The 19,461-nt window shown below is 52.3% G+C and overlaps 2 protein-coding genes across 3 annotated transcripts; both read left to right on the forward strand.

Annotated features, from left to right (window-relative positions):
• Positions 1–585: 585 nt before the first annotated feature.
• Syt5 (synaptotagmin 5) lies at positions 586–8,390 on the forward strand. The gene is made up of 9 exons (XM_051207425.1): positions 586–728; positions 1,337–1,439; positions 1,941–2,113; positions 4,624–4,743; positions 4,853–5,020; positions 5,775–5,942; positions 6,249–6,366; positions 7,027–7,160; positions 7,860–8,390. Exons 1-9 carry the CDS (start codon positions 648–650, stop codon positions 8,058–8,060), a joined length of 1,266 nt encoding a protein of 421 aa, XP_051063382.1. The 5' UTR covers positions 586–647; the 3' UTR covers positions 8,061–8,390.
• Positions 8,391–13,474: 5,084 nt separating this feature from the next.
• On the forward strand, positions 13,475–19,368 carry Dnaaf3 (dynein axonemal assembly factor 3). 2 transcript variants are annotated; one of them, XM_051207536.1, is made up of 12 exons: positions 13,475–13,519; positions 13,620–13,708; positions 14,056–14,198; positions 14,832–14,925; positions 15,232–15,389; positions 15,680–15,862; positions 16,053–16,178; positions 16,307–16,429; positions 16,771–16,888; positions 18,070–18,181; positions 18,316–18,390; positions 18,469–19,368. In XM_051207536.1, exons 2-12 carry the CDS (start codon positions 13,624–13,626, stop codon positions 18,968–18,970), a joined length of 1,719 nt encoding a protein of 572 aa, XP_051063493.1. In that variant the 5' UTR covers positions 13,475–13,519; positions 13,620–13,623; the 3' UTR covers positions 18,971–19,368. The 2 variants fall into 2 exon arrangements, with proteins under 2 accessions (XP_051063493.1, XP_051063492.1); XM_051207535.1 differs by having other exon boundaries at positions 13,481–13,519; positions 13,604–13,708.
• Positions 19,369–19,461: the final 93 nt, after the last annotated feature.

Consider the following 19,461-nt stretch of genomic DNA (forward strand, 5'->3'; position numbering starts at 1 on the left):
GTCTGCCTACCTGTCTTGCGGGGGCTGATGCTCAGTGTAGATGTCCGATGACTTAGTCAGACATCAGAACATTCTAGGGTACTAAGATCAACGTACGTGGGCGCCATGGTGGTTCTCGGGTGTGGCGGGCCGAGGGGCGGAGCAGGGCGTTCTCCTTTCGCCGGGGCAGAACACGCACGCACACACATGCACACATCCATACACGCGCGCGCGCGTTCACACTCAGGGGCGCAGGCACCAGCCTGGCAGGACTCAGCCGCGCCCCCACCCCGCCGAGCTAGATCAGCACCCGGGACAGCGCCATCCGCCCACGTGCTGGGGGCGGGGTCCCGGCAGCCCACGACTCGGCGCCTCCGGGAGGGTCCTGTCCAGCCAGCCACCTAGCAGGTAGGAGCTGTCGGGACCCCCTGTCCCAGCCACATCCTCAGTCGTGTGTGGGAGGGGTGGGTAGGGCTGAGCACTGGGTGGAGGGACGCTGACACCGGCCAACTCTGAGGGCCAGGTGGAAGCCCCAACCGAGGAGATTGCTGCGTGGAGAGGAGGCACAGGTGTGGAGACAAAGAGCAGGTTGGGCAGGTTGGCAGGCAGAAACCGAGAGAGACCGAGGCCAGACAACAGAGGGCAGCAGAGGCGCGGACCAGAGAGGGATGCATGCAGGGGTGCGGGACAGGGAAGATGTCCATCTGGGGTTTAGAGAGAAGTGGAGGCCGACTAGGTCACGAGGACAGGTGTGCGCCGGGGTGCGCGCGCGAGACTCGTGAGCAAGAGGCTGTGGGGGCCCAGCAGAGGTGCCGGGGCCGGGCTCCCCGCTTCGCCAGCGAGAGTGGTGGCGCAAGGGGTCCGACGCGGAGGGAGGAGCCGCTGTGGATGCACAGACCACAGGCCGCCCTCAACCGCCCTCGCTGGGCCGCGGGATCCCGGTCCCGGGTCCCCTGCACCGGCACCGCCCGGTCTTCGTTTCCGTGCGTCAGTCCCTCCCGTTGTCTTGGCAACAGGCTCGTTGCTCAGCAACCAGCCTTGCTATCACCCTGCCTGGAGCCTGGCGGTCTCTCTGGGCAACAGTGGTCTGTCTGCTGGTTCCCACGCCTGCCTTCGCCCATTTCCGGTTCAACCCCCTGGGAAGGGCAAGGAAGAGGCCCAAGAGGGTGGTTGGGGGAGATGCCTGAAGAGAGGGGTCGTCCTTTTGTGATGGAATTGGGTCCCCCCAAAGCCTGCCCTCGGCCTGGAAAGGCTGAGATTAACTCCCAGTGTGCACCGAAAGTCTTTGATGCGCGGAAAACTCAATGGGTGTTTGGGGTAGGAGTGGGGGGGATAGGGTGCTTGGGTACCTCTGTAGGAAGCACCGCGGGAACCCGACGCCATGTTCCCGGAACCCCCGACCCCGGGATCTCCAGCACCGGAGACACCTCCAGACTCCAGCCGCATCAGGCAGGCCGCCGGTGAGAAAATGCTGGGCCAGCCCAAGTGGAAAGCCCCGCTGGGTCCCTAGGGGCGGGGACTCAGATGCAAAGACTGGGATTGGTGGGCTGGAAAATGCGGCAGGGATCGTGGGCCAGTGTCTCAGACTAGAATCTGAAATGCAGGTCTTCGAGGAAAACCAGAAGAGGATCAAGGGTGGGTCACGGAATGGGATCATAAATGGGTGGATGGAAACTGAGACCCGGGAGTGAGCAAAGCTTCTTCCAAAAGCAATAGGAGTTGAGCAGAAATAAAAATGGGTATAGAGACATTAGGACTGTAAGACAGATCTTGTCAGCCTGGGTTAGAGCATCTACAGAGCTTTACAGGTGAGGCTGGTTGGAAGGAAAACATGGCGTTAAAATGAATGTCATTGGCTGGAGGGAAAACCAGGCTGAGTCAAGCAGCCATATGGAGTCGAACCTGAGGCAGCCAGCCAATTTCCCAGGGCTTTGATGTATGTTGTGTCTACCCTTCTCCAGTGCCTGCCTGGGTCCTGGCCACCATCGTGCTGGGCTCAGGCCTCCTGATCTTCAGCACCTGTTTCTGTCTCTACCGGAAACGCTGCCGGAGACGGATGGGCAAGAAGAGCCAGGCCCAAGCCCAAGTCCATCTTCAGGAAGTGAAGGAGCTGGGCCGGAGTTACATAGACAAGGTGTGGCATGGACAGGCTTCCTACCCTTTCCTCCGCACACGCCAGCTCCCCCCATATCCCCGGCTATCCTGCCTTTGGTCCCTTCTCTTCTTAATCCCACTCTGTCCACTGGATTCCTGGGATTAGAGCTAGTAACAACTCCTGTGTCTGAGCTGCATGTGATGGTGCATGTGTGTAATCCCAGCACTTGGGGGAGGCTGAGACAGTAGGGATGCTGTGTGTTCAAAATCAGCCAGAGCTATATAGTAGCTGCAATGCCAGCCTGGGCTACAAAGTGAGACCTTCTCTCAGGAAACAAAGCACACAAAGCAAATCAGGGCCGAGAAGCTGGCTTGCTGGTTAAGAGCACTTGCTACTCTTGCAGAGGACACAGGTTCAGGGGCTCACAGCCATCTGTAACTACAGTTCTAGGAGATTCAACACCCTCTTCTGGCTTCTGTGGGTGCCAGAATGAATGTGTGGTGCGCATACATACATACTCGTAGGCAAAATACTCACATACACAAAGTAGATACATCTGTAAAACAAAATGAAACAAACAAACAAAAACCATGCAGTATGCAAAGTGGGTTGCTAAAGAAGCATGAGGGTCATGGTTCTGATCCCTTACCCAGCTGGAGTGGCCATGCATGCCTGTAGCTCCAGTGGTGGGGATGGGGAGCAGGTATCGACAGGCAAATCCCTGGAACTCCATGGCCAGCCAGTCTAGGAGAAATGGTAAACTCTAGGTTGAGCGAGAGACTCAATAAGGTGGAGAGTAAAAGAGGAAGGCACCCAAAGTTGACCTCTGACCTTCATACACATGCAGGGGAATAGATGAGTGTACCAAGATACACGGATGCACATCACACACACACACACACACACACACTCCTATCTACACCCACACTACCTTAAATATTCTGGAGAAATAATTTACTCAGGACGTTGTCATATGCAGGGCACAACAGACATTGTGGCATTGACAACCCAGAGGGTCAAAGGAAGTTTCCTGGGTGGAGGTGTCTTCTGTGGCTAGACCAGAACAACAGAGCTAGCTGAGAGCCAGGACAAGAATATTCTAGTCAAAAGAAGAGTAGGCACTGAGGACTAGTTACTGCATTTTGAGGCGAGTCAACAGAGAGCGGCTCGCAGTGCTCCACGGTGAGGCCTCTGGAAGGCTGAGCCCTCCATGTAATGAAGGCAAATGAGGCTACTAGAGTTTTGCCCAAGAAAGGGACAGGGGTCTAGGAATGTAGCTCAGCCGGTAGAGTGATTTCTTGGCATGCATGAAGCCCAAGGTTCAATCCCCTGCACCACGCAAACCAGGCATGCTAGTACTCACCCATAACCCCAGGTCTTGGGAGGTGGAGGCAGGAGGATCCAGAAATTCAAAGTTATCCATGGTTACATAGCAAGTTGGAGGCTAACCTGGGCTATATGGCAGCCTGTTGGGGGGGGGGGATCCAGCATAATGTCATATATGTGCACAATGGACACACACACACACACACAAAGAGTCATGGAGGACTTAGACTTATATGGATCCTTCAAGAATATAAGCTTAGGGGCTATGGAGAGATGTCTCAGTGGTTAAGGGAACCCGTTTCTCTTGTAGAGGACCAAGTTCTGTCCCCAGCACCCATGTAAGATGGCTCACAGCACCTATGACTCCAACCCCAGGGTTTCCAATGCATCTGGCCCCCACCCCCTACATGCACATATCCTCAAGAAGGCACACACCTTCACATAATTTAAGGAATTAAAAATTAAGTATTAAACAATCAAAAGGCTATGGTAGAGTCTCAATATTGAGCCTCTGAGTACAGAGTGGAATGCAGGCTATGCAGTCCTGGATTTCCAGCCCCCAAGACCATTTGTCATCTGTGTGAGCCTCAAGTTCAAGGCAATTAATTCATATCTCTCCTTCTTTCTCAACAAGTAGCTGTTATTATAATTACTACCTATAAGGATTCCTTTGGGGTCCAGGAACCCAGCCTCCCTTCCTGTTCCTCAAGCCAGTGACTTCAAAGGCCATCTGTGTCAGAATCACCTCCAACTTTGTTGCAATGTAAATTTTGGATGCAATGTCACTAGACCACCTAGTGATTCAGAACACCTAATAAGGCCACCTCGGTATTTTGCCACTCATCTCTGATGGATACTAGACTTTGAGAATCTATGGCCTGGGAGGGGGGAGGACTTATATGCTAAATGCTAAGCACATGGTAAATATACCATTTCTTTTTCTGTTGCAAGATCAAAGGTGGCAATTTGTACTGTTATCCCAATAATTTCATTAGGACCTGTAGGGATGAAACAGTCCCAGACTTCATCTCCTAGGTCCATTCCCATACCAGACATCACTAATCAAATGCTGACAGATAAGTTGCCTTTATGTGACCATATCTTGTTCCAGACATTACTAATCAAACACTGTTTAGATAAGAGGGAGGGCTCTGTGAGGTTTCTGAGCCTGGAAGGTACTAGTTTCAGGGGAAGATTCTATCTTCTTGCCTCTGGCTTTCCAGGTTCAGCCTGAAATAGAGGAGCTGGACCCCTCACCATCCATGCCAGGGCAGCAGGCGTCAGACAAGCATCAGCTAGGACGACTGCAATATTCACTGGACTATGACTTCCAGACTGGCCAGGTGGGTGTGAGGGATAGAAAACTCTTTGGAAGAGGGAGGGTCTCAGGGGCTCCGGCCCTGGGAGCGAGGCTGAAACTGGAGTCCCTCATCCGTGTCTGGGCACCCGCAGCTCCTGGTAGGCATCTTGCAAGCTGAAGGACTGGCAGCGTTGGACCTGGGAGGTTCCTCGGACCCCTATGTTAGCGTCTATCTGCTGCCAGACAAGCGGAGGCGGCATGAGACCAAGGTGCACCGGCAGACCCTGAATCCACACTTTGGGGAGACCTTCGCCTTCAAGGTGAGTTCCTGGCGTCATGACCGCCACGGTCCTCAGCCTACCTGTCGTCCCTGGAACGCCGAGGGCTGACCGACCCCTTTGGCTTGCTCTGGAAGAAGACACAGCTCAGGTGGCAGCAGCTAGCTTGTGTGTGTGTACAGGAGGTAGGGAGCTGTTCCTTGGGACCTGGAATTATCCCTGGCAACACTGTCAGCGCCTGTTCGGTCGGTTGCTTTGGTCCGTGTACGCTCCTATTTGTGTTTTGTTAACACGTGGGTCTCCTTCTGTGGATCCCTGTGCTTTATCGAGGTTCCCGGAACCTCACTGCCCCTTGCCGAGGCATATTTTTACACTCTGTGAGGGGATGTGTCACCATGGTTGGTTTAATACAGAGCTGGATGGCCAGTAGCTAGGCAGGAAGAGAGGTTAGGGGGTACTTCTGGGGACAGGGAGGACTCGGGAGGGGGGGGGGACAGAAGGAGATGCCAGCCTGTCAGGAAGAGGAAACAGGAGGTGCAAGATGGAAAGGAGGTAATGTCACGCGGCTGAACGTAGATTAATATAAATGAGGTCAATTTAGGTTATATTAGCTAGCTGACACAAGCCTGAGCTGAAGGCCGAGCTTTCATACTTAATAAGAAGTCTCTGCGTCGTTAGTTGGAAGCTGGCAACCCAAAGAAAGACCTGTCTACTGTACTTCCACCTGAATATCCTGTCCCCCACATCCTCCTTCTCTCTGACTTCCGGCCCTCCCTTCTGTACTTCCTTCCACCAGGTCCCGTACGTGGAACTCGGGGGCAGAGTGCTGGTCATGGCGGTGTATGACTTCGACCGCTTCTCCCGCAACGATGCCATCGGGGAGGTGCGGGTGCCCATGAGCTCGGTGAACCTGGGGCGGCCGGTGCAGGCTTGGAGGGAGCTGCAGGTGGCTCCGAGAGAGGAGGTGAGCATGTGCGGCCCTGCCCATTCCTCCTCTGGACCAACCAGATCACAGGCTTTCTAGTCCTTCAAGTCTGCCGGGCTCCCCCCCCCACCACCGTTTTTTTGTTGTTTGTTTGGGCTTTTTTGTTTTGTGTTGTTGTTGTTTTTTTTTGTTTTGTTTTGTTTTTTGTTTTGTTCAGGAGCCAGAGGGCGAGCTAGCTATTAGATTTGACAGCCCTGGTGCTTAACTCTGGACCATTCTACTCCAAAGCGAGCCAGCGAGAGGCAGCTGCCCGATTTGATTGATAGGTTCTTTTCCTCCTTTTAGCAGGAGAAACTGGGGGACATCTGCTTTTCTCTCCGCTATGTGCCCACGGCTGGAAAGCTCACGGTCATTGTCCTGGAAGCTAAAAACCTGAAGAAGATGGATGTAGGAGGACTCTCAGGTGTGTGCGAAGCAAATAATGCTGCAGGGTGTGTGTGTGTGTGTGTGTGTGTGTGTGTGTGTGTGTGTGTGTGTATGTGTGTGTGTGTGTGTGTGTGTGTGTTAGGGTTTCTACTGCTGTGATAAAGACTATGAAAAAAAAAGTTTGTTTAATCTTACAACTCTTACGTCACATTCCATCACTGATGGAAGTCAGGGCAGGAACTCAAAACAGAGCAGGAACCTGGAGGCGGAAGCTGATGCAGAGGGGCGGAGAGGAAGCGCAGCTTCCCGGCTTGCTCCCCACGGCTTTCTCAGCCTGCTTCTTGCCTATCCAGGACCATCTGCCCAGGGCTGACACTATCCACAGGGGACCAGGTCCCCCACGTCAAACCCCTAATTAAGGGAACGCCCCTTTGTCTTGCCTATAGACCAATATCATGGAGGTGGAGGCGTTTTCTCATTTTTGGTTCATTCTTCTTAGATAGCTTGTATCGAGTTGGCAGAACCCGATACTACTCTGGGATAACGCAGAACTGGTCTTATCCAGAAAGGGCGGGGGGGGGGGAGGTTCATGGGGGGCGATTCTATCTCCAAAAGCGATTTTTTTGCTGCTTCTATACAGCCTGCTCCCCATGAACCCAACCGTGGGGAGTTAAAGGGTGGCCCTTCTTTGCTGCAGATCCCTATGTTAAGGTGCACCTGCTTCAGGGAGGCAAGAAGGTTCGGAAGAAGAAAACCACCATCAAGAAGAACACGCTGAACCCCTATTACAATGAGGCCTTCAGCTTCGAGGTACCCTGTGACCAAGTGCAGGTAAGTTCAGCCATGCCCCTGCTCCCACCACAGGAGTCCCGCAGCGATGGGAGTGGCAAGGGGGAGGGGCGTGGGCATCACCAAGGAAACCAGATCCCATTCATCTCCATTTCATTCTCTGGAGACCAGAATGAAGCAAGCCCCAGCAAGCCCCGCCCCCAACAAGCTCAGACCTTCCAGTTCCTATAGAGAAAAGCGTTTATGGGCCACGGAAACTCTGTCAAGGACTTGCCTGCTTGCCCTCTCTTCTGAGCTCTGAGCTCTAAGGTGGCGCCTACCAAGCCCTGGACAATGGGTCCTGCGTGGGTTTATCTCCATAGAAGTTTATTTTCAGCAGGGTGTTATGGCGCACGCCTTTGATCCCATCACTCTATAGGCAGAGGCAGGCGGATCTCTGTGAGTTCGAGGCCAGCCTGGTCTACAGAGCGAGTTCCAGGCCAGGCAGGGCTATGTAGTGAGACACCCCTCCCCTCCCTACCCCGCTAAAGCAGAGAAAGAAAGAAAGGAAGGATTTCCTTTTCAAAGGAACAGAAGTTCCTGGACACCTTTTTGTCTTTTCCAACTGCCAGCCCTCCCTGTCCCAAACCCCCAGGGCGGTGTCCCTACATAGCCTGGTCGCAGGAAGAGAATGTCCTTGGCAGTGACCCCTGCGCCTCTCTTCATGTCTGCACCTGTCTCCTTTCCCCCCACCCACTCCAGAAAGTTCAGGTGGAGCTGACTGTACTGGATTACGACAAGCTGGGCAAGAATGAGGCCATCGGGAGAGTGGCGGTGGGCGCGGCAGTCGGCGGGGCTGGCCTACGGCACTGGGCTGACATGTTGGCCAACCCCAGGCGGCCCATTGCCCAGTGGCACTCGCTGCGCCCCCCTGACAGAGCCAGGCCAATGCCTGCACCCTGATCCCCATCGGGCAAGCGCCTGAGCCCAGATTCCTGGCTCCCAGCCCCTAGCTCTCCCCACACGCCTCTCCCTACTCGCCAGACAGTGCATCCATTCCTACCTCCACACGGGGAATGTTTCTGACTTCCAGCACCACTCCCATACCCAGAAACCACAGTGATCCTGAGGGGAGGTGGTTAAGTCTGGCGTCCCCTGCCCCAGGGTCTTACCCTCTGCTTTGACAATCAGCTGAGAAGCCTATTATCTTCTTTCTCCCAGTCTCTTAGCTCTTCCCACACAGCTTGACCCCTGTCCTGCTCCTGGGGCCAAATAAATACTCAGCAGCTTGGAGGCTTGAGCTCCGCGCTCCTTGATGTGTGTGTGTGTGTGTGTGTGTGTGTGTGTGTGTGTGTAGGGGAGGGCATGGGGGGGGGCCACAGGACACAGTGGTTGGGACCAAGAATGACACTCACCTCCAGGCCCAAAGGCATGCCAGGTTAGAGGGACACTGAACACCCCGGACACCCATCCAAGGAAACCCACCTACCTGCCACTAACCCATTCACACATGCATCCATTCTTCCTCTGAACCTTGGTTTCCTCATAAGAAGAAAAAACGTGTGACGGTGATACTACCTATTGTGTAACTGCTGTGAGGAATCAGGGAGAATCCACTTAGCCATGAATCAGTCCATGTGGTCAACAGCCAGGTAAAGGTTGGACCACTGAGCCACACCCCCAGACCCTCACTGGGGGATTCTAGGCAGGGGCTCTACCAATGAGCCACGCCCTTAGCCATCTTTTTTACCTAAGTTACCCATCCTCTCCTTAAACCCACTCCGTAGCCTAGGCAGGCATTAAACTTGTCCCCCCTGCCTCATCCTCCCTAGTGTCTGAGATCACAGGCTCGCAACCCCAGGCCCCTGTGCACACAGAGAGATGTCCATGCTCTCCTGTGCATCCTTTCTCCTCCTCCTCCCCCCCCCTTACTTACACCTCATCCTCCCTGAGCTCTTCTGTGTACAGCCACTGTTGAAGCGTGGACCAAGAGGAGACACAAGCCCGGACTTATGTAAGACTCCTAGTGACTTACTCTTCTTATCAAGAGAACAAAGTAGGTGAGTTTCCAGCTGGAATCTCCAGGAAGTCCACGTCTACACCACCCTGGAGTCTCAAGAGCCCATGACCGTTCTACACTGAAATCCCTGGAGAATCTATGGCTGCACCATCCTCAGGGCTCTGCCTTACCTTCGATAGGGCAGTTACTTGAGGAAAAGCAATGGAGCCCTTTCCCTCCCTCTTTCTATACATGTTGCTTCCCGTCTTATTTCTGGGGGACAATTACGTGACCAATTTTATCTCTCCACAGGCAGGATTTGGCATGATGGCCAGGTCTTTGCTGTTTGCAAATTGAGCCCTCTGAGCCCTCCGTGGGGACACGGAGTATCCCCAGATACTAGGAAAAGAGTATACATTTGTCCCCTGAACTTCCTGGCAACCAAATTTAGAAAATTTCCTCAAAATCGCTGGGCGGTGGTGGCGCTGGCCTTTAATCCCAGCATTCGGAAGACAGAGGCAGGTGGATCTCTGTGAGTTTGAGGCCAGCCTGGTCTACAAAGTGAGTTCCAGGACAGCCAGGGCTGCAGAGAGAAACCCTTTCTCTAAAAACAAAACACACAAAAAGGAAAGAAAGAAAAAAGTGGAAATTTCCACAAAATCATAGCAGTCATGTCTCTCGTGAGACTATGTGTACTGCTCTTAAGAAGACCGTGTTTATTGTTGAGACTGGATAGATAGCTCAGCGGTTAAGAGCACTGACTGCTCTTCCAGAGGTCTTGGGTTCAATTCCCAGCACCCACATTGTAACTCACAAACCACCCGTAAGTAAGTTCTGGTGCCTTCTCCTGGTGTGCAGGGCACTCCTATGTAAAAATATAAAGTTAAGAAAATGAGACAGTATTATCTACAATTAACTACTACTGCCACTACTGCCCTCACAGCAAATTCATGATAAATACAATGTTTATTCTTATTGACAAATGAAAATAATATATGCAGTTGGCCATGAGTCCTATAACCAAGAGTTTTGACTTTAAGTCATAGTACTTGGACCTGTTATGATTTTTTTTTTAAAGATTTATTTACTTTATTATTTTGTGTGTGCCTGGGACCTGCCGAGGTCAGAAGAGGGCATTGGATCCCCTGATACTAGAGTTAGTAGACTGCTATGTGCCACCATGTGGGTGCTGGGAATTGAACTCAGGACCCCTGGAAGAGCAGCCAGTGCTCTTAACCGCTGATCCATCTTTGCAGCCCAAACTCTCTAGTTTCTAAACCCTTTTATGATTTAGGTTAAGATCCTGGGGTCTCTGGTTTTTCCATCCCAGAAAGAAAACTTTTTCAAATAGCTACCGTTATTAAGAAGTAAATCCAGGGTCTGGAGAGATGGTTCAGTGGTTAAGAGCACTTGATGCTCTTGCAGAGGTCCTGGGTTTAGTACTGAATATCCACACATTGAATCATGCCATTTATAATTTGAGTTCCAGGAGATCTGGTACCTTCTTCTGACCTCCACAGGCACTGGACACACATGTAGTACACATACATGTAGGTAAAACATACATGCAGGCTGGGCATGGTGCACATAGTCACAGCACTCAGGAGGCAGAGGCGGGTGGATCTCTGTGAGTTTGAGGGCAGTCTGGTCTACATAGCAAGTTTCAGGACAGACAGGGCTACATAATAGAGAGGTCCTGCCCCATTAATAAAAAAAATAATCTAAAAATTAAAAACAAAAAAAAACTAAGTCCAGTGAGTGTTGAGAAATTTAGGGAGTTCAGGGAGCTCTTTTCCTGAGGTGAAGTTTGAATAACATGGTAAGAATGGATGATGTGTAAATAATAATAAGGGAGAATTAAAACAGAATATTATTCCACCACAAAAAGAGATGAAGTGTGCTGTAAGCACATAACAAACACACACATCTACTGATGGGAGATGTCATTCTGTAAATATGCTTCTCATATTATTTATGAATAAAGCACTGTTGGCCAATAGGAAAGCAAAATAGGTGGGACCAGGAGACCAGGAGGATTTGAGGAGAGGTAAGAGGAGACTCAACATGTAGGACCAAGAGAGCAGAACTCCAGACCCCCTCTCCGGTAAGATAAGACCACGTGGAAATACTTAGATTGATAGAAATGGGTTAATATTTGAGACAGAGCTAGCCAATAAGAAATGCTAGTAATAGGCCAACAGCTTTATCATTAATACAGCATCTCTGTGTGAGTCTGTATAGCTTCCTCTGCCCACTGCAGCGAGGGGGAGCTACACAGACTCAGGAGCAGCCTGACAAACATGGTGAACTTCCAGTCTAGTGAGAGACTTCTCAAGGAAATCAGAGGAAGGCCCCAGACACATCCCTCTGGCCTCTGCATTTTTGTGGGCACAAGCACCCACATACATGTGTGCATGCATGCATACTGCACAAAACGCATGAAAGAATGAGGCACTAATTTATACTTCATCATGAACATGGAATTATATATTGTGTTATATAATTTATTGTTTCTATTTTATGTGCGTTGGTGTAAAGGGGTCAGATCCTGAGTTACAGACAGCTGTGAGCTGCCATGAGGATGTTGGGAATTGAACCCGTGTCCTCTGGAAGAGCAGTCTGTGCTCTTAACCCCTGAACCTTCTCTCCAGCCCCCAAGTTATATAATTTGATGGTAGTGTAACGTATACTTCTCTTTAAAGATGCATTTCTTTTTATTTTACATCTATGAGTGTTTTTCCCATACGTGTATGTGTACCACCTGCGTGTAGGCCATCATAGGCCAGAAGAGGACATCAGATTCCTTGGAACTGAAGTTACATACAGATGGTTGTAAACCGGCTGACATGTGGGTGTTGGAATGTGCAAGAGCAGCCAGTGTTTTTGACTGCTGAGCCATCTCCAGCACACACACACACACACACACACACACACAATCAAGCTTGAACTTTTAACCCTGCTTCCATCCTGTGACACCCCCCCCCCACCCTTGCCATTGATTGGGTTATAGTCATGTACCATCCTGCCTGGTTTTGTGTGGTGCTGGGAATGGAACACAGTGCTTCAAGCATGCTTGTCAAGAGCTCTACCAAACTGATGTCAGCCCTGAAGCTATTGTTTCTGTAGCATCTTTTCCTTTAATTTTTTTCTTCATTCTAGTAAATTCTGTTTCTGAGTTGCTAGCGTCTGAGAGACCAGTGTTAAGTATCTCACCAGGAAGGAGTTTTAATTTATAGTTTAAATTGTTATTATTTATTTATTTGTGTGTGTGTGTGTGTGTGTGTGTGTGTGTGAGAGAGAGAGAGAGAGAGAGAGAGAGAGAGAGAGAGAGAGAGAGAGAGATGTTTGTGGTTTCCCAAAGAGGCCAGAAGAAGGCGTCAGATCCCCGGGCTGAAAAGTACAGACAGTTATGATCCCCTGATGTGGGTGCTGAGAAATGAACTCTCAAATCTTCTGTGAGAGCAGCAAGTGCTCTTAACTACTGAGCCATCTCTCTAGCTCCAGCTCCAGGGGGATACACACACACGCACACACACACACACACACACACACACACACACACACGCATACTCTTACTATGTGACCCTTGCTGGCTTGGAATAAGATATGTAGACCAGGCTGGCCTTGAACCACTGACCCTTCTGCCTCTGCCTTCAGAGTGCCGGCTTTACAAGTCTTTGCTACAGCGCACTTTAGGGATTTAATAGTGAGTGATGACTGAGTAGCAGTCTGATCACATAATGCTTGAACATTTACTGAGCAGGGTCCCACTTTCCACCTGGTGAGACCTGTATTCGGTCATAGCCCAGGTGTAAAAAAAAAAAAAAAAAAAAAAAAAAAAGAGAGAGAGAGAGAGAAAGAAAACAGAGATCTGAAGGCACCAGTCTGGGCTCCGCACTATAATTCGAATTCATAAAGATTCCATTCAAAGCTCACGCCTTTAAACCCAAAACGCAGGAGACTGAGGAGTTTGGAGTAAGTAGAATACAGAGGGACCCTGTCTCAAGAAAAAGAAAAAAGAAGAAAGAAAAGAAAGAAAAAAAAAGAAAGTACAGAAGATAAAAGGAAAAGATTTCGTTCAGTTCTGATTTAATTTGAAGCAGCAAGCTAGGCCCTTTCCTTCCTAGAAATTTGGACTGATACAGAGCCTACCCTCCTCTGCCCCGGCTGTCGTCATGACAACTGCGTCCGGCGTCTTGTTCCGGACCACTCCGCAGCTGTCCCTCCGCGCTTCTATTGGTCAAAAGTTAATAGTGAGCGGTACCTTTTCACGTTCATTGGTCAGTTGATAACAACGATGCAACACCACCCTCTACCATTGGCTGACTGCTTGCAGGAGGCGGAGCCTCTGGGAGACAGTTTGTGCTGGCTTTCTGGAGCTCTGCGGGAGAAGAGCCACCTCGGGATATTTGGAAGGATAAAGGTGAGGGGACCAGCCTGGAGGCGAAGGAGCAAGAGGCGAGGGGCAGTGAGAGAGGAATGGTGAGGACAAACGTGGAGTTCCCAGGGTCCTTGTCCCGCAGGGCGATGACCACACCGGCGGGCTCCGGTGCCGGCTACGGCTCTGTGTCCTGGTGGGGAATGTCGCCAGCGCTGGACCTGCAGGCTGAGAGTGAGTCTCTACGTTATGACCGCTCACGGTCTTAGACAAAGGCGCCTTTCCAACTCCCATGTGCGTACACCTTACAGCTCACAACACGTGTCCATGGCAGGGGATGCAGGGGTGTGTGTGTGTGTGTGTGTGTGTGTGTGTGTGTGTGTGTGTGTGTGTGTGTGTGTGACATGGCTTGGGGAGAGGGTCACCCCCAGAATCTCCCTTAATGATACTGAATACCACGACACCAGCTGACTTTGGAATCCAGGCTTGGGGTAGCAGGTCTGCTGGATCCATAGCTTCTTAAGGCAGCTGCAGTAAATGAAGATTAGGTAGTTGGCCCCTGCCCGCTATCGTCTTGCCAGGTCCTCCCGTGGACCCAGAGTCGCAGGCAGAGACAGAGCACAAGATCCCGGAGTTGGATGCCCTGCTGTTAGGCTCCGTGGATGGGCGACACGTGCTGCGGACGCTGTCCAGGGCAGCGCTCTGGCCTCTCCGGAGGTTCAATGTGAGCTGGGGTTCTGGGGTCGTGGATGGGGTGGGAGGAACTGAGAGCCCAGATTCCTGAGCCCTTGAGAGAAGAGACGATCGGAGTTAAAATTTCCAGATGCTAGAGAAAAGGGGGCTTGAGACTAGGCTGTGGGGTCTGAGGAGGTGGACGCTGGAAGTCTCAGACCCATGTCCTGGGGAAGTGAGAGGGTCCTGGGCTTCAGACAGCGGAGAGCCCAAGACCAGGTATCCAGCAATGGTGTGAAGGATCTGGAATCTGGACTTATGGCTGAAGGAAGGGACTGTCAAGCTGGAGCTGGTATTTCAAGCCTGTAATCAGAGATGCCCAGGAGGGCTGAGGCAGGAGAAGCATCTAAAGTTTAAGGCCATTCTGGGCTGCAGAGAGTTAAAGGCCAGGGTTCAAGGATGACCTAGTGAGACCTTGCCTCGTAATAAAAACTGGAAAAAGAGCGATGGGCAATATAGCTCAGTGGTGGAGGGCTGCCCTAGCCTTAGCTTGAGCAAGGACCCTGGTTGTGTTCGAATACTGGGGGTGGAGGGCAGGGCGCCAGGCACTGGAGGCTAGTGTTCTGGAGCCTAGTGTTCTGGGCTCCTAGATCTGCAAAACTGTCTTGTTTGTCTTTCTCTCCAGTTTTATGTGCTGGAGAATAATCTGGAAGCTGTGGCGCGACACATGTTGATCTTCAGCCTAGCCCTAGAGGAACCCGAGAAGATGGGGCTCCAAGGTTAGGCACTGTGCCTGTAGTATCCAAACTCAAGGCCCTTCCCTCTCGCTTCAAGGACAATGACCTTCCAATAATGTGATTTAAAATTTTGGAGATGGGATGGGTGTGGCGCGCGTGCAGGAGCAGAATGAGTTTCAGGACAGCCAGGGCTACACAGAGGAATCCCGTCCCAAAACAAAACCAAAACAAAGGCTTGAGGATATAGGTCCGCTTGCCTTGCCTTTCTCAAGTCCCAGCTTCAGTCCGCAGCAGTTCCTGAGTCAGCGATGTTTCCCCTCCTGCTTCGTCCTTCCCACCTCCCTCCAGAGCGCTGTGAGACCTTCCTGGAGCTGTGGGGGAATGCGCTGCTGCGACCCTCGGTAGCTGCCTTCGTGCGCGCCCAGGCTAGCAGCCTGGCTCATCTGGTCCCTGAACCTGATCGCCTGGAGGAGCAACTACCCTGGCTCAGCCTCCGGCCGCTCAAGGTGCCACAGCTGCCCACCCCTGTGATGGAGGGAGCATGGCCTGGAATCGGGTGGTTGCAGGAAGAATTGGAAAGGAGTAGTTCAGAGGAACTGAGGGGCTGGAGCAAGCTGGGGTGTGGAGGTCCCAATCCCACCTCTGTGACTCCTACTATTGGGCCATGGAATTAGGGGAGCCTTTGCTCTCTGGGTCTCTTTTTTCCTTCCCTTTCCCATAATCATTCCCATTTAATGGGTCGGAGGGAAGCCTCCCTGTATCTCTGGCTCTCTCCCCACGCATCCCTGGCTTGCAGTTCCGCGAGCGGGATGCCCTGGAAGCCGTGTTCCGCTTCTGGTCTGGTGGGGAGAAAGGCCCCGAGGTCTTCCCCATGAGTCGCCTTTGGGACTCGAGGCTGCGCCACTACCTGGGTTCCCGCTACGATGCCCGGCGGGGTGTTGCTGACTGGGACCTGTGCATGAAGCTGCACGATCGAGCGGTGAGGAAGCCCAGGAGCAGGTGGCTGGTGTCTGAGTAAAGCAAGAGGGCTGGGACTTTGTCCCCGGGTTTGAGGTCGGAAGGCTGGGGTCTGGACCCCTGGGTCTGAGGGAGAAGGGATTCCTATAGGTGTAGAGATGGGGTTTCTATACCAGATCCAGCAGGACCTTCTTTCCCATCCTCTATTCCAGGCCCAAGTCATCCACATCCAAGAATTCCGACGCTGGCGGGACACAGGTGTTGCCTTTGAACTCAGAGACTCAAGCGCTTACCACGTGCCCAACAGGACCCTGGCGTCCGGTCGCCTCCTGAGCCACGTGCGTGCCAACCCCAAGTCTTGCTTACTCTGCGTCTTTTAGGTCAACCTATGAGTAAAGGTCTCCAATTTGGACTTCACCTGCGATCTCATCCCCCCCTCGTTTTTTTGTTTTTTGTTTTTTTCCAGCGTGGGGAACGCGTGGCGGCGCGCGGATACTGGGGGGACATCGCCACGGGCCCCTTTGTGGCTTTTGGCATCGAGGCGGACGACCAGAGCCTCTTGCGGACGAGTAACGGACAACCGGTCAAGGTGTGCGGCGGGTGCGGCTGGAGTTAAGCCCAGTAGGCAAATTCCAGGCCTCTCCTTCCCAAGCCCTGCCTTCCGCCGAACCCCGCCCATGCCTTTTGAGCTCCACCCCTCGTTTCGGTCCGGTGTCCACCCCTTCCCCTCCCCCCCCCCCCAAGTAACAGGCTCTGTCCCCAGCCTCTTGGACCCCACTTCGATCCAGTCCTCTTACGATCTCCTAAATCCAGTCCGGGGAAAGCGACAAGGAATTCTAGTACGGGGCCAGCTGTCACCTGTGCAAAGTAAGCCCCGCCCCAGGCAATCTAGCCCACCCGTAAGGGCCCCGCCCCTTTTCTTCTGGGCAGACTGCAAGCGAGATCACGCAGCACAACGTTACCGAGCTGTTCCGGGAAGTGGCCGCCTGGAGGGGCCCGAGAGCCATCCGGGGGTCCCTGGAGGAGAAGACATCGCCCTTGTCTGATGGTAGGTAGCTTAACAGCTGCAAACTTTAGATAGGCGCTGTTTTAGAACCCACAAGTTCGGATGTAGCTAATTTGGGATACCTGGGCAGTTGGCCTCTCATTCTGCCTCTCCTAAATGCTAACACCACCGGTAGGAGAATTCTTGGTCCTGTATAGAGCTCTAACTGGGGACTGTCTAGATTTCCCCCCCCCCAGAGGCCCTCCCCGCACGGATTCTGGCTGTTCGTCTTTCTATTCCTTAACTCACCCCTCCTTAGGCACGCCTGTTCCTCTATTCAAAATGGGGCTCTGCCTCGCGGGCCCACCTCCCCAGATTTGCAGGAACCCGGCTCAGAGATGTGGTGGTGGTGGTGGGGTGCTTCTAGAAGGACCAGGAAGGTAGACAAGATAGCTCAGCAGGGAGCAGCGCCTGCCGGCAGAGTTTTGTAACTCAAGTTTGACAGGACTGATGTAAAGGTGGAAAGAGAGATTTGACTCCATAGTTGTCACACGCACACACTGCGGAACGCACCATCACAAAATAATAATAATGATGATGATGATGATGATGTTAAAGAAAAATCCAAGAAAGCCGGGCGTGGCCGCACATAACTGTCATCCCAGCATTCAGGAGGCCGAGGCAGAAGGAAGTGTCTGCTCTCGGTAACAGTTCCAGACATCTTCAGCTACAAGATGAGAACCTGCCTCAAAACAGAAACAAAAGTAGAGAGGAAGGGGCATTAACTCCAATATTTAGTTGTCTGCCCACTTGCGTGTGTGTCATTTTTGACTATCTCCCTTAAGATTTAGATTTCTTGGTGGCTGGGGAGATGGCTCCCCAGTTAAGAGCACTGGCTACTCTTCCAGAGGACCCGGGTTCAACGCCCAGCACTCACACGACAGCTCACAACTGTCTGTAACTCCAGTTCCAGGGCATCCGACCTCACACAGACGTACACGCAGGCAAAAACAACAATGCACATGAAAATAAAAATAGTTTTTTTAAAAAAGGTTTATGTGTAAGCACACATGTGTAGGTTCTTCCAGGGAACACAAGAGGGCGCCATATGCCAATAAAGGAGTTAGAGGTGGTTACAAGTGGTCGGAAGTGAGTTTTGGTGCTGGGCACCAAAGCTTGCTCTCTTAGCAGGTAAGTCATCTCTTCAGCCCCAGAACTGACCTTTTTCTTCCTCTTTCTTGCAGTGCCTACTCTAGAACCCTTTACTATGCATTTTCTGCCTCTCGATTCTTCGCAGACTCTCCACCATAAGACCTGCTACAAGGGCCGGTTCCAGCTGCTCTATGTGTCCTGTGGGTAAGTGGGACACACATGTGCTCATTGAGACCTAGGATTGGGTCCAGCTTCATTCTTAGAATCTGGGGACTTCAGCTTCGCAGTCTCCACCCAACCCCAGGATTTCATCCCTACCATGTGATCTCTGTCCGCAGGATGGTACATCTACTCAGTCCTGAGCTTGGGGCTTGCGTGGCCCCTGGAGGGAACCTGGTTGTGGAGTTAGCTCGGTGAGCCAGAGGAGCGGGGTGGGAAGGTCCCAGCTGGACCAGAAGCCCGGTCTCTTCACGTGCAGTTTCCTGAACCAGGTACTTGGTGGACCTGCGGCCCAAGGAGTTGAAGGCATTCTCTGACCGCGTTGGAGAGATAGCGCGGGCGGCTGGGTTCGCCCCTCATCCTGGAGCCATACCCTCGGAGACGTTTGCGCGCTTCTACAAGTTAGGGGACTCTACTAGGGGTGGTGGAGACTCGGTTGTGGAATCTGGACCCTCAACCTGCAAAGTCCTGGCCCTTCCTCTAGAAGCGATGAGACCACCCCAGGCTGACCCGACCCCTACTCTAGAAGCGATGAGCCCACCCCAGGCTGACCAGGCCCCTCCTCTAGAAGCGATGAGCCCACCCCAGGCTGACCAGGCCCTGCCTCTAGAAGCTATGAGCCCACCCCAGGCTGACCAGGCCCTGCCTCTAGAAGCTATGAGCCCACCCCAGGCTGACCAGGCCCCTCCTCTAGAAGCGATGAGCCCACCCCAGGCTGACCCGGCCCCTCCTCTAGAAGCGATGAGCCCACCCAAGCCCCTCCTCCTGAAGTGATAAACACCTGGCAATGTCTACGGTGAATGGTGAATGTACCTGCAAAACCCAGGGACCAAGAAGGCCAGCTTTAACTGCTGAAGTAGGCCCCAGGATTGACACCACCTCATATAACCAACCCTCAGTCCACCTCTGGCCCAGATGCCGTTTTACCCTGCATTTACCCTTTCTCAACCCCTTCCTGGAACTCTCAGCTCTGCGATTGTGGGTGGTGGTGGTGGGAGGCCCTAGATTGTTCTCTGAGTTACCCTCAGTCTAATTGCAGGCTGAACACACAGCCCTCGGTTCCAGGTCCTCTCCTTTGCCTTGGGCCCTTTCTCTCCTGACATTGCTACTGTTGGGAGACACAGGGACATCGCCTCCCCTCCATGTGGTTCAAATAAAGAGCACAGGGTCACCTCTGTGTGTCTGTCCTCAGTCTGTGCACAGCGCCAGGAGAAGTGGGGGAGGGGCCCAGTAGAAGCCTTTTTTTTTTTTTTTTTTTTTTTTTT

This window comes from Phodopus roborovskii, unplaced genomic scaffold (assembly GCF_943737965.1).
Source record: "Phodopus roborovskii unplaced genomic scaffold, PHOROB, whole genome shotgun sequence".
Lineage (NCBI taxonomy): Eukaryota > Metazoa > Chordata > Mammalia > Rodentia > Cricetidae > Phodopus > Phodopus roborovskii.

Coding starts and splice junctions, on each gene's coding strand:
- Dnaaf3 (XM_051207536.1), top strand. CDS start 13,624: ATGACCACACCGGCGGGCTCCGGTGCCGGCTACGGCTCTGTGTCCTGG. Junction 15,863..16,052: donor TGAAGCTGCACGATCGAGCG/GTGAGGAAGCCC, acceptor CCTCTATTCCAG/GCCCAAGTCATCCACATCCA. Junction 16,430..16,770: donor GTAACGGACAACCGGTCAAG/GTGTGCGGCGGG, acceptor TCTTCTGGGCAG/ACTGCAAGCGAGATCACGCA.
- Syt5 (XM_051207425.1), top strand. CDS start 648: ATGCATGCAGGGGTGCGGGACAGGGAAGATGTCCATCTGGGGTTTAGA. Junction 1,440..1,940: donor CCGCATCAGGCAGGCCGCCG/GTGAGAAAATGC, acceptor ACCCTTCTCCAG/TGCCTGCCTGGGTCCTGGCC. Junction 6,367..7,026: donor GGATGTAGGAGGACTCTCAG/GTGTGTGCGAAG, acceptor TCTTTGCTGCAG/ATCCCTATGTTAAGGTGCAC.